We start from the raw sequence: 13,062 nt of genomic DNA, 5'->3' as shown, positions 1-13,062 counted from the left end.
CCTAGATTGCTTTGCCTCAACTTATCAATCCTTCTACGCTCAGGAAGCAACCGTTTGTAATTCACAATATAAAAACTGAAAATGAGTAGCAGCAGCAAAAACAATAGCTGTGTAAGAAGAGGAGAGAAGTGACATGAGTGAGGGGAGCACATCGCAGAAAAAGGCACAATCTACTTCCTGGAGCTCCCAGTTTGAATTTCAATCAAATTAGCGTCTCTTAAACTCAAAGTGACCCGTCTAGCCCCATTTCATTTGAATGCTGATGAGGTTCATGGCACAATTATCAAGGCAGAGATCTCTCTCAAGAGGCAAGCCTGTTGATAGCAGACAGGCCATTGAAAAATTAAATCATTCCCAGGGCCACAGAATGGCAGCAAGAGAAACAATCTGATGTGAACAGGATACAGAGCACACACACACATACAATGCACACATGCAATAAGTATAATCACCCCCAGTATCAGTATATTTAGACCATTTTCTAAGGGGGTGGCCCAATAATGTTTCAGGAAATAGGTCATTAGAAATTAACCATTAGCATCCTGTTTTCAACTTGAGGTCTGACCCAATATCCACATAAGACATCCATGAAACATATAATTACTGTCATATGCTTGTGTTTATGCTATGTTTATTGGAGCTGCCAGTAGAGCTCAATTGGGGGGGGTTCAAGGCTCTTAGACAGTCATGGCAGAGGCTGTCAGGCTCACATCCGTCCACTTCTCCTATTGATTTTTAAACCAGAAGAGTTATATCGTCATCCCACTGGAGTCAATGGAAATGTTATTGTGACAGTCTGCTGGTCGAAACGCGACCTTTAAAAGACATCAGAATGCAAAGCTAGATCACCCACGCATTAGGATGACAAACACAAAGGAACAGTATACAAACAACAATATCAGTGCCGAGCCAGACCTCATATCTCAATACAATCGAAGAATTTACAGCTAAAGTTGAAAAAAATCTGCCCACTGTAAAGCTTGATTGCAGCAGTTGAGCAAATATGGAACATATCCATATAGACTCATTCAAACAATATTCTGTATATTACAGTTATCATTCACTTACCAAATTTCATATAGGAAAAGGCTGTTTTTTTTCCACCAATCAAAGTCAAAAAGCCAAATTAAATTCAGTTGAACTCAATGTCACATGACTATAAAGTTAGTGAGCTTTCTTGTTAAACAGAGCTGTCTCATATTTACAACTTCTCATCACACAACACATGATGTTGTGTTTTATAATCACATATTAAAACAAAAATCAAAGCATACCATTGGGGAAAAAAAACTCTATGTCTGAGATAATTGTTAAACGAGATACTGGAGAAATTAAAACAGCCTATCAAATCCACAGAAGTTGAAGGTACAGCTTCCAAATGAAGCTGGCAAGATCTAAGTGAATTTTAACAAATTATTCCTCCGAGATTTAGCATAGTTTAATGCTGACATTAGGAGTTGTTAGACAAATGCAAATCACTGGTGGCTGTTAATACACTTTCTTGTTTATCTCATCATCACCAATTGGTAGAGAGCAGTTTCATGCCTCATGAACTTTTGCACATCCCTCTGAAATGCCCAAGCTGAATCTGAATCTCTATGAAATCTTAATCTGCCTTGCTTTAAATAAATAGCAACAGTGTATGTACAGAGAGGAAGAACAAGGCAGAGTGCTGTCAGGCAGCAAGAATGGAGCTCCTCGGAGAGTCTTGCATACAGTGCTGTCACTGATATAAATAGTGTAAACTAGCATCCTTTAGCCTGCAGACCTGCCTCACATTTATTGATGCGGACCTGGACGATAGAGCTGATTGCAAACTTATATCATGTGGTCACTTCTACTAAAATCTCACTCAGTTTATGTGTTAAAAGTACAGCAGCACATGTCATTTCACACCCAGTTTTGTCTGGTAATAATAATTTCCCTGATGATTATCAGCTCATAGCCGTACTGTAATCTCAACAGATGAATTTAGTCTTCTCTTTCAGAGAGATATCTGCATTGATCATTTCAGTCAATGATACATCCCCCTGAAAACCCATGATCCACAGACACGACAGGAACCAGGCATGTTATGTTACAGCAATCGATGGTCTTGTTATTGAATACTTACAATGAAGCTCATTAGTCAAAGAGAAATCAATAGATGTAAGCCACTTTTCATACTGTATATCTTAATATGTCCTCCTCTATGAAAATCATCAGTCAAGGTATGTTACTGTCATCTCATTTCAACTCCTAGAGAGATAAGGACATGTGGTCAAATGCAACTTAATCACAACTAAGCACCAGATGGTTCAAGCAGACACGACGAAACACAAGACATAATAAAAATAATAATAATCTCAATACGTTTGAATTACTGATTTAATTTTGTATATTGCATCTGTGTGGTGAGAATGCGTTTGCAGTCATTAGCATTAGAGAAGTTGAGGATATATTATCATTAAAAACACAAATCTTGAAAAGAAAGAAAAATCACACCACTGAATATTATTATCAATGAATTTGTTATTTCTAACTGTATTGCCACGCAGTTTCACATCTGCAGGGGAGGTGTCCACATGAAAAATTCCTGTACAGATTATCACCCACTTGAGTCGACTAATTGCTTGCAGCTGAATGTTCTAATTGAGCCACAACAGTCCTAGGGCTATTTTCAAAAAATCATTGTGCTCATGAATATAATATGCCAGGAAGATATAAAAACAAGTTGGAGTGCCAACAGGATCCATCAAACTCAGCGGAGCTTCAATCCAATTCTCCACACTTCAGAGCCACAGCCATTTCAGATATTTAAAAGTGAACACAGTTTTCCACACAAGTACTAATGTGATTATTTTTCCCGACACGTGCAAATTAGGAGACCAGAGTAATTGTGGCAACAAATATTTGTGCCTATTCAATCTGTAATTGACATATTCCGTATGGGAAAATGTTTTGGGTTTTTTTTTATCCAATACGGTGTGTACAGAGGATTGTTAGAAAAAGTGCCAGCTGGGTTAGCCACAGCAGAAGCCAGAGTACTGAACTGAGTTTTGACTTGTGGAGAAGTGAAGGGCTGAGATCAAGTAACAAATAAACACTGCATTCCAAAAAGGCAAAAGAATCACCACATTTCTCATCCGAGGATAATTATTTGGCAGCGGGGACATTATTGAATTGCTTTGGCGTCCTACATATGGCTACTCCTGAAAATTATTGGGCAAGAGAAAGACAATTACTAATTAGTCCCATGTGCGTTCCTGGGCATTTTGTCACATTGATGTTGAATTTATTTTCATAACAGCAGACCGGTTTTGCTTCTATGGCATTTATTGCATAAAAAATAAAAAAATGTATTGCTCTGACTCACTTAAGCAATAATTTATCAGTCAGTTCTTACATTTCCATGAAAATATCTTACATTAACTTTCACGCCAACAGAAAAAAGGCATCTTTTATAAATGTGTCAGTCACTTTTTTTGCAACACCTTGCAGCGTTTTCTTTTTTTGTCATTTTTTCTTCCTGCAGTATCAGACGTACTCACATACCTAAGAGACACATCTATGCGTAGATTTTTCACTTTAAAACCTCATACAGTAGCTCAGAAATGAGACCCAAAAGCTGAAAATGCATTTAAAAGAACATCTGAACTACATCCTCTGGCAGTCTCAGGGTATGCATATATGGAAAGATTACAAGTGCTCTGCAGACAAAGGTAGAGAGCGTTTAGAAAAGTTTGTCTGGGAGACAGTGTTTGTGATTCAGTGGAATGCTTTTGCACGAGGGCAGTGTAAAACGCAGGTCTACAAGCAGGAAGAGACAATATGAGTCAGCTATCTGACTTCATCAAATAGGACTTGACAATAGCCCACCTGAATACAAGGGCTTTAGTCTTTTATTTATTTATTTTTATTTTTTTTATTTCCCAAGGCGGCTTGCGAGAGTTGCTGACGGTCTCATACCAGCCAATATCTCTCTCTGCGGCACTCATATGTCATTCCATCCTGTGCACTTTGGCTCCAATGGCATTCCTGTGTGACAACTGGTCTCACGTATTAAGTCGCACATGGGGACACAGAGTTTCTGGTGGAACCCTGATACGTTTGAATGAGTATGCGTGAGTCAATGCACCTACATTGCTTTACATCACACTTCTTTTCAGGGGTCAGTGATCAATAAGCAGTGTTACTTTCATCAATCAATACGCTACTGAAAAACATACATACACAACCCTATTTGCAATAAGAAAACAAAACTTCAAATAAGTAAAGACATTATATTTAAAAAGCACGTACTGTGAGCAGTTCTGCATCATAAAAACATGTTTGAGGTGGACGAGTGAAACGAAGTAAAACTTTTTAATACAAATTCTATATGAAATCGCACATTGCTGCACCTTGTTTTTTTCTTTCTAAAATGTACCTGTTAATAAGCAAATCTTTATCTAGAAAGGTTAGTGGGTCAGCTATGTTGTGTTATGTTGCAGTAACTATAACAGTAACTGGATTTACTGACAGTAAAGTAGAGTCAAAAGGACAATGAGCCTTTACCATTAACGTTGCAGTGTAATCATGGCAATAATACACAAAGACAGTGACAGCTGCAGTCACTGACAAAAATTCACATATCAATGTGTTTGCTCACTAAAAAAATAAGAATCACACTTCTTTTATTTAATCAAACATATTACTTATTTTTGCCATATGAGTAAAACTAAATCAACACTGTCAGCGTCTGGAAGTCTGAAATAATCTTGGAATCAGTGCTGCCTTTATTCCCATGAACCGGAAGTTTCAAAGAGCCAGTACAGAAGCTCAGGATGTTGATATGAAGAAAACGCTAAAAATGGGAGAAGTTGTAATACCACTCTAATAATAACACTAAGCTACAAAAACACGCCAGCACTCTTAGTCCTGCGCTCAACATTTACTTGAGTCCATGTACGGACATTTATTCATGTATAGAATTAAAAGGGCTCATTATTAATACTAATATTGTCATTAACAGAATTATGAACACCTTTATAAATAGATTGCTTTATTTTTGCAGTCAATCTGGTGCAAACAATCACATAACATGCATTTGTTTTGTTCTGTTTTGATTTAAAGACATTACATTGCAGACACCCAACAGACATGCATACATTCACACACACACACACACACACACATTAAACAGATTTTGAAAACAATAGTAACTTGGGCTCCCTGATAGAGCAAAAAATAGCAAATACTCATAGACTAAAGTAAGGATACCAAATTTAGAAAGCATATCTGCAGGGTAACAGCCAGACGAATTACCTTCTGCATGCCTCATCGGATATGCTTTGTTAGTTACGTTATATGAGTTCAGTTCCTTGTTTTGGAGAGGAAAAGTTCATTTGTTTTGTTCATATCTTGAAAAGTGAAATAAGTGTCAGCTCTGAGATTATTGCTGCACTCTTTTGCTGTTTTTTCTTTCCTTTTTTTAATATAGACTACTCTTGGCATGGTTTGTCCGCACTCCTTCCACCCCCAAGCGCTAATGATTTTTAAAATGTTCTGTTATTCAGGTTCATGTGCCTCATTATTGGTGCTAATATCAATATCTTGTGGGCTATCGATGTTGACAGGATGTTGTCTTTTTGTTTAGTTTAGCTATTTTTGATAGTGTAAATCAATCAGACAAGTGGACCTGCAATTCTTCCCGGTGGAAGATTTTACCCCAAAGGCAAATGATGTGGAGGAAGTGAGAGAAAAATGTATGTGGACGGGGCCAACCAGACAAAACGAAATGGTCGGCAGTGGTCCAGAACCAGGCAACCATTACCGTGCCTTATAAATTACTCTCTAAGGGTGCAGAAACTTCAGCAGACATCTCATTTTGGAATGGTTGTTTTGACACTGCACAGACATGTCTGCAGTTTTACCTTTGTGACATGATCTTGTAGGCATCTGGAAGATAGCAGTTGGTGTTCTCCATCTGGAAGGGATCGGCATCGCAGATCTTGTCGTCTGTTCGGCCGTAGTTGGCGCTTTCAATCATTATGACATCACTTCCTGGACACCGCAGATCAATGGGGTAACCCTCACAAGACAGTTCTCTGCGTACTAAGCCAAATGGCAGGGCAGCTCGACTAAATCCTGAGGGAGAGGAGAAGATGAAAGACCTCTATCAGTGCAAATCGAAGGGAGATATGTAGCTTCAATGACACAGAGAAATATGTGATGAAAGGCAGCTGACACAAGACACCAAAGCTTGATATACACCGAGGAAGTATCTCTATGCATGCGCTTTCTTGTTTTATTCAAAAGGCTAGAACTGCTCAGTAACATAAATCATGAATCAATATAAAGAGTAAAAAAAACGTGCTCGGACTACTAGCCCATATAGATCAGTATACTGAGTGAACATTTCAGATCTCAGCCGCAACAGGGAGTTAATGGTGTTACTATGTCATCCTTGTACCTTAACTGGTCCTGAAAAAAAAATCAATAATTGTCATTAAAGTCCAGTTTATTGGCCAGAGTGTTTGAAGGCTTGTACTACTATGCAATGAAACATTAACAGCAGGAGTGAAGATAAATGGATGGATGGATGGATGGATGGATCTTCTGTTTCATCTCAGTAAATAAATATTATAAATGCATAGTTTATAGCAAAAAAGTTGTGAATTTCTTGCAATGCTCATTTTTCTATACAAAATGAAAAAGAAGAACGGGCATGACAACATGAGTGTAATTTAATCCACTTTGCCGAACTGACAATCGAAGGTAGGACAACTGGGAGGCAGGGAAAAAAGACACTTTGTGAGAGGGTATGCGTGTTTCTGTAAGTGTGGGTGAAGGGGTAGGAAAAACAGAAAATAAATCAATATTGTGGCTCTGCAAATATGAACAATACCAAAAGTGATTTCTGAACTAAAAGTCAACTGCATAGATAAAATATACAAAATCTAAATATGTTCTTGGTATGAGCAGATTGCTGCAGCTTTATCATCTCAAATAGAAAAGCTTAAAAAAGATTGTCAACTGTTCTTATCTTGACTTCTTTGTCTAATAACTACCATTTCCCTGTATCCAGTGGTGACTTTGCCGCTTCTTTGCAACCTACAACTTTGTTGATGGCTATGTTGTTTCCAAAGGCTCTGTCTCCCTAATGAGGCTTAGTTCACAGTCACGGGAGAAAATAAAGAACACCCTTACTACTTCTCATGCACTAATTTGTTTGGCTCCCGGACAAGTTGGAGTGATCCATATGTGCAGTTGTTTATAATCACAAAGGACTCCTTTTTTTTTCTCTCTCTTTTCATGAGTCATTCTTTGAGATGTTCTTTGTGTGGCAGCAGTTTACTTACAGCCACTGACTAAATTGGCCAAGAAAGGCTGAGTTCATTTTACCCTATTGAATGCTTCATCAGTTAACTACCAATACAATTATCTTTGTCTGATTAAATGCTAAGCTACAATGGCAGGGGATTAGCATTCTGTATTGTGCTTCTTGCCAGGAAATGCTGCTGTGGTATTTTACAAAGGAAGATAAATGTCAGTTTGTATTGCCCCATGCTTCGTTTGTGCACCAATCAAGTAAAAATCCAACTTCTAAGGTGCACTGTGAAGAGCTCGGGGTAAACAAAGGATACATCTGTATAGAAGAGGGCAGTTCCTCTGGTCTATCAAACCTCTATTGTCTGGGAGAAAACGATCATAAAGGAAGGAGCTTTTTCTTCTTCTTGCACTTTTTTGACAGCAAACTTTCTCATGTGACCAGTAGACATGAAAAAGAAAAGGCTTCCAAATATGATAGGTTTCAACTGTATTTCATTTTCGCAACCCTTTTCTCTCTGGAGTAAAAAAGAAACGCTTAAGGTAATAAACAATTTATCAGAGATGCTGGCTGGAGAAAAAAAAAAAACTTAAGTGAAAAACAATGAAAACACAGCATGTTTGGAACAAGCCTTGACAGTCAATCTTAAGCTCATGTCAATGCATTCCAGCACTGCTTTGTCAAAAGACTATAATACCACGTGTAGTAACTATACCAAAACTATGTAAAACATCAGTCAATGCCACATTACAATTTTTTTATCCTCAGACCATGACATGAAAGTGGCAGATGAGTAATGGAGGCTCCTCTATTGCTTTTCTCTCAGCACTTGTCTTATCAAAAGAAAAAGAAGATAGCCTTCAGAATGACCACACGTACACTGAGGAACTGAAAACTTCCTGTAGTATCTGCCACTGAATAAGCAGAAGAAAATGATATAATGCTTCATCGATCGAGTATATATCAAATTGCAAATTTTTCATGTTCAGTATCTTACGCATAAAATTTGTTTCAGCTAAACTGCTGAGAATGGAACTGTCTACCTAGTGTGCCTTACTATAAAAGCAATAAAGACTCCAAATGGATCAACCGGGCAGGGTGGGATACATTTACTTGCATTGGTATAATTTGTGGCTGGAAGTGATCTGTTTTTTTGGCCATGTGTAAGACCTCTGCTTGATCTCCAAATCCACAGCCAAACCCACTTGCGCTCCATGTCTCAGCAACACTGTTAAAACACTTAAATCACTCAGCTGAACCTTCAGGATCTGCTTTTGGTTTTATGATTTAGAGCTAATGCAGTCTCTCTACCTAAAGAGGAAAACAGAGGCTGGACAAATGAGGAGATAAATGCATGCTCAAGAAAACTGCAAGACTCCTGTTGAAATGCACCAGCCACTTTTCAACTGTGTAGATGACAGGTTCTCTATAGTGGTATGTTTTCACATTAAAAAATCTGGATCTCAAACACTACTGTTGTAATCCAAGTGCTCTTTATTAGTCAGCAGGGTTTATGCATCATGGACCAAAAGCATGGTTGTAAACAAGCTCCAAAAGCCTCTCTCCATTGATTAGGCCTGAGGCTGAACCATTCTCAACCTAGTGTCAGATGGTACTTTATAGTTTATGGACAGATGGCTGACACAGACAAATCAGTAAGCAAGTTTACATGGCATTAGAAAAAAAAAAAGATTGTTCATCCAACTCAAAGTAAGTCAGATCAAAATTGTACAAAACTGAGCGTTTTAAAACTGGATTGACACAGCCATATAATGAGCTTGTAGCTTGATTTACACCACATTGATACACTCAACTAAACTTAAATGGGCCTGCACATGCTCCAAGGTCCTAACTAATAGTAAAAGTAGAAAACATTGAGCATAATAAATGGGTTAGTGTTTTAACATCTGCCCATGTATATGGGCAGGGATACATACATTTAATTTTCAACTTTCGTGTCATACATTTTCAATTACTAGCTAACATTGGGCCAAAAGCTAAAGAAAAAAAAACACTATTTTTGCCACAGTGCTATCTTAAATCTCCTGTTTATAAACTACCTTGCTTAAGTTCTGTTATATTGTATACATAATGGTTTTTGCAAGTACTTCAAATAAATCTGTTTACTTAAAGATATTATGAGGGAACCAAAACAACATTGATCATGCATTGCAGTTACAAAGTAATATGATAACATTTAATCTAACATAAACAAATCCACTGACTACTGTTTCACTTAACTGAATAATTTCATTATTCAAATGAGCCACAAAAGTAATCATTATTTTGCTCGTGCGGCCATTAGCATAATTATTCAGGGAGCACACCATATGAAAATTGTTTATTTTCCATATGGTAGCAGAAAACCATATCTGGAATATGAATGTTGAAATTCATATTCATATAGGCTCTAGTTTTCTTTCATACCTTTCGTGATCAAATCAAATCTAGAAAAAGTTGGTTGGAGCAACTGAGAAAACTTGCTGCTGTTGGCTAATGAGATAACGTGGCATCAAGTACAAACAGCAATTCTGGCACATTTGCAGTCTCATTTGTGCATGTATGTCCCTGTACACAAGCTCTTGTATAGATTTACAGAATTACATGACATGCAAAATGGTTACATTACTAATCTCAAAGGGAAATTATATATTTTTACACAAATATTTTCTTTCATTATTCACCTTAGACTGCCATTGTGTATGGCTACTGCTGCTTGCTAAAAAAATACCCATTTGTGCTGCAGCAGAGTTGAAGAAGCCTCTGACTGAACACATTTTTGTGTCCAATACTATGTTATGTAGAGGGTGGGCAGTATTGTCCATTATGTTCATAAACTGTTCACAATCAACTCCAGGGGATCCAGCACAGAGGTAGCTTTCGTTATCAGTTTATTCAGTTTGATTAGGCTTGAGGTTGAGGACAGTGGTATGTTTCTCAAGATCTCGTGTGAAATAACATGTAAAAACAAATCTTTTTGAAAAGTATTACGTGAGTTACTTGCATGAGTTGTTATTATATTTTATGACACTTGGCTGTACGGGAACTCTACAGGAACAAAGCTTTTTGTCATGGAAATGAAACCATACTCTCAATAGAGATAAATACAGTGAGAGTGAAATCTCCAACAGTTGTCGTCTGTGCATTTATTCAGGAAAATACCTTATAAGGGAGCGCTCTGACACCATCAAAGCTTGAAAGTGAGGGGAAAACTAAAGAAATGATAAACAAACTGATATTTATGGTGCATGAGCACAGCTACAGCTTGTGACGTGGTTTCCATGGTTTCAGACAGTACAGGAGCCAAAACAAGACATAGCAAGGAGCCAAGAACAGTAACAATCTCAGTAAAAATCACTGATCTTCATTCCTTCATTACCGAAGCTCTTTTTGACCAACTGAGAAAGTGAATGAGAAGTATGAATGGGTTCAAATAAGGCATTAACAATCACAAATCTAATTAATATTTTCCACAACACACTTTTACAAAGTGGATGCGGAGGATCCATAATGGTACACAAAGCGCATCATTGGTGCATCAATGAAAAAAACATCAAAGATTAAGTTATGTTTCTAACACTTGGTTTTATATGTTCAGGTCACACGTACACACACCTTTTACACTCAGAGAGAACCTTTACAACATCCTCTTCACAGATGGCACGGACTTTCAGTCAACATGTCAAATGTTATTTATTTTATGTACTTTCACTTTGTGATACAGCATCCAAACCAATATGAGCCCCAGAGAAAAAGATCTCTATCATCCACACATCTGAAGAGAGCTACCATTCTGTATAGCAATTAAACAGCAGGAACTGAAGGATATAGACATAACCAAAGCAAATATTTTATGGAAAACCTAATCCTGTGACCATAGCAACATGGTGCAGCTGAGACGTTTCTTGCCAGACCTTTATTATGGCCTTGTTGACACTCTTCCTAATCAGGCCCGCTGGTCACCCACCAACCCAGCCAACCACCACCACCACTACAACCACAAAAAAAAATAGTTCAGTTTCACATCATCATCAGTGTGCCATTCATGGAAGTGAGCACTGATTTCTGCCATTTATAAACCTGCAAAAAACATTAAGTTAAGGCTCTATTCTATTCTTCACACAGACTGAAATCAACTGAAAAGCCTATGAAACATGTCTATATTCTATAATCAACACATGAACATTCGAAACATCTGTTGTTCTTTGTTATAATACATAAGTCACTCAAGCTTTTGACATGTGCATATTAACATTGTCACGACATGCTAGTAATTGACTTTGGTTGTTACGCAGGACCTATTTTTTGTGAGTTGTAGCACTTTATTACACCAATGACAAGCCTCTATTTAAAGCTTCCCTAGTTGGTATTTATTATCCTGAGTAACCTTTGCAATGACATTAGGTCCATACACGATTTGCAGCTGAAGAACTGTGAGAAACCCTCCATATGTAAGGTGGACCCATTATGCACTGTCTCTTTGGTGCTGTAATGATTTAATTCATCTTTTTTCTCACCGATGAGCCAAATCAATTGGAAAGTGACCATCTGGTAGGATATGAGTGTCACTGAAGCAGAGGTAATGAGCAAAATGTCTTCCTATTTCACAGAAATGAGGAGTCATTAGGATCATCTTCGTTCTACCATGAAGCCAGGCATTACATGATCAAACCCAAAGGGACATGCATGTATATACTGAAGACACAAGAACATCTATATACAGTAGCAGCTGCATGCTTAATCAGGGTAAGAAATTTGAATCTTTTTCAGTGAAATAAATTACTTCACTTCTGATCATACAGCATAAATGACAAAGGAATGACTCTGCTTTTCACCAGGGCTATTTTGCATCCAGTAAATGGTTTCATCTAAAAATTTATCTTTGTAACTTGAGTTAAAAATGCTTCAACAGATAGTCCAGAGGCAAAGCAGAGACCGATCAAAAGACCTATTCAAGCACTAACGCTACCATCATTGTACCCAGATCACAAAAGGGGTCTCCAGATTATATTGATGTGAAACCAGATAATTTCTGTCGAGAGCCAATGAGAAGTGTGACAGGGACGCTCCAATGCTTGTCGTCTACCGTTAAGGCAGCCCTTTGATTTTCTACGCAGTTCAGACAAGAGCTAAACAGCTGCTTGTAAATGAGCTAGCACCTCTGCGTGGCATGCTTTTATTCTGCACTTCTGAGCGGACAAGCTAGCTTGCTGAGGGGATATTGGGTGAAAGAAAAGTGTGGCCTATGGCATTAGCTTGGAGCCACAGGCGACACAGCTTGAATCCTCCAGGTTCTGCACCTCCACACCCCACACCCCGCCATTTAAATCTATATACAAGCAAAATAAGTCTAAAAAGGACAAGAAACCTTTAATTCACAATCCTTCCCACAGTGTTGATTCTATAATCCAGAGATATCCTTTACAACAGAATGTATTCTTAAGAAGTCAGATCCTTGCAGGGGAGGAGACGAAAGAAAATATTGCATCTATCCAGCAAACAGCAGGGTATGAGGTAGACCGCTGACTCTGTGTGGCTATTGTAAAGAAGAATTACACCACTTATTTGACATATATTAACATTCTTTTGAGCTCTTTCACATTAATTTTAAGTCAAGACCGTGTTCCTATTTTTCCGCTTTGTGTGTTGAAAGCTGACGACATTTTTGGGCATGGCTAACAGCGAGCAGCAGATACATATGTAACGGTCTACATAGTAACATAGAACATCTATAGACTATTAAACTCTGACAAAAATGACACAACTATTAA

General features: G+C 37.9%; 1 protein-coding gene across 27 annotated transcripts in view; it reads right to left on the bottom strand.

The window, feature by feature from the left end:
* Positions 1–13,062, bottom strand: part of adgrl2a (adhesion G protein-coupled receptor L2a) — a 95,561-nt gene that overhangs the window by 51,628 nt on the left and 30,871 nt on the right. For all 27 annotated transcript variants that reach the window (XM_072389407.1, XM_072389409.1, XM_072389414.1 and 24 more), the window contains exon 3: positions 5,895–6,108. In XM_072389407.1, coding sequence (XP_072245508.1) covers positions 5,895–6,108 — 214 coding nt within the window. The remainder of the gene's footprint in view (positions 1–5,894; positions 6,109–13,062) is intronic.

The sequence above is a fragment of the Leuresthes tenuis genome, unplaced genomic scaffold, assembly GCF_036924035.1.
Source record: "Leuresthes tenuis unplaced genomic scaffold, fLeuTen1.0.hap1 SCAF_7, whole genome shotgun sequence".
NCBI lineage: Eukaryota > Metazoa > Chordata > Actinopteri > Atheriniformes > Atherinopsidae > Leuresthes > Leuresthes tenuis.
This window is presented reverse-complemented; position numbering and strand designations above follow the sequence as displayed.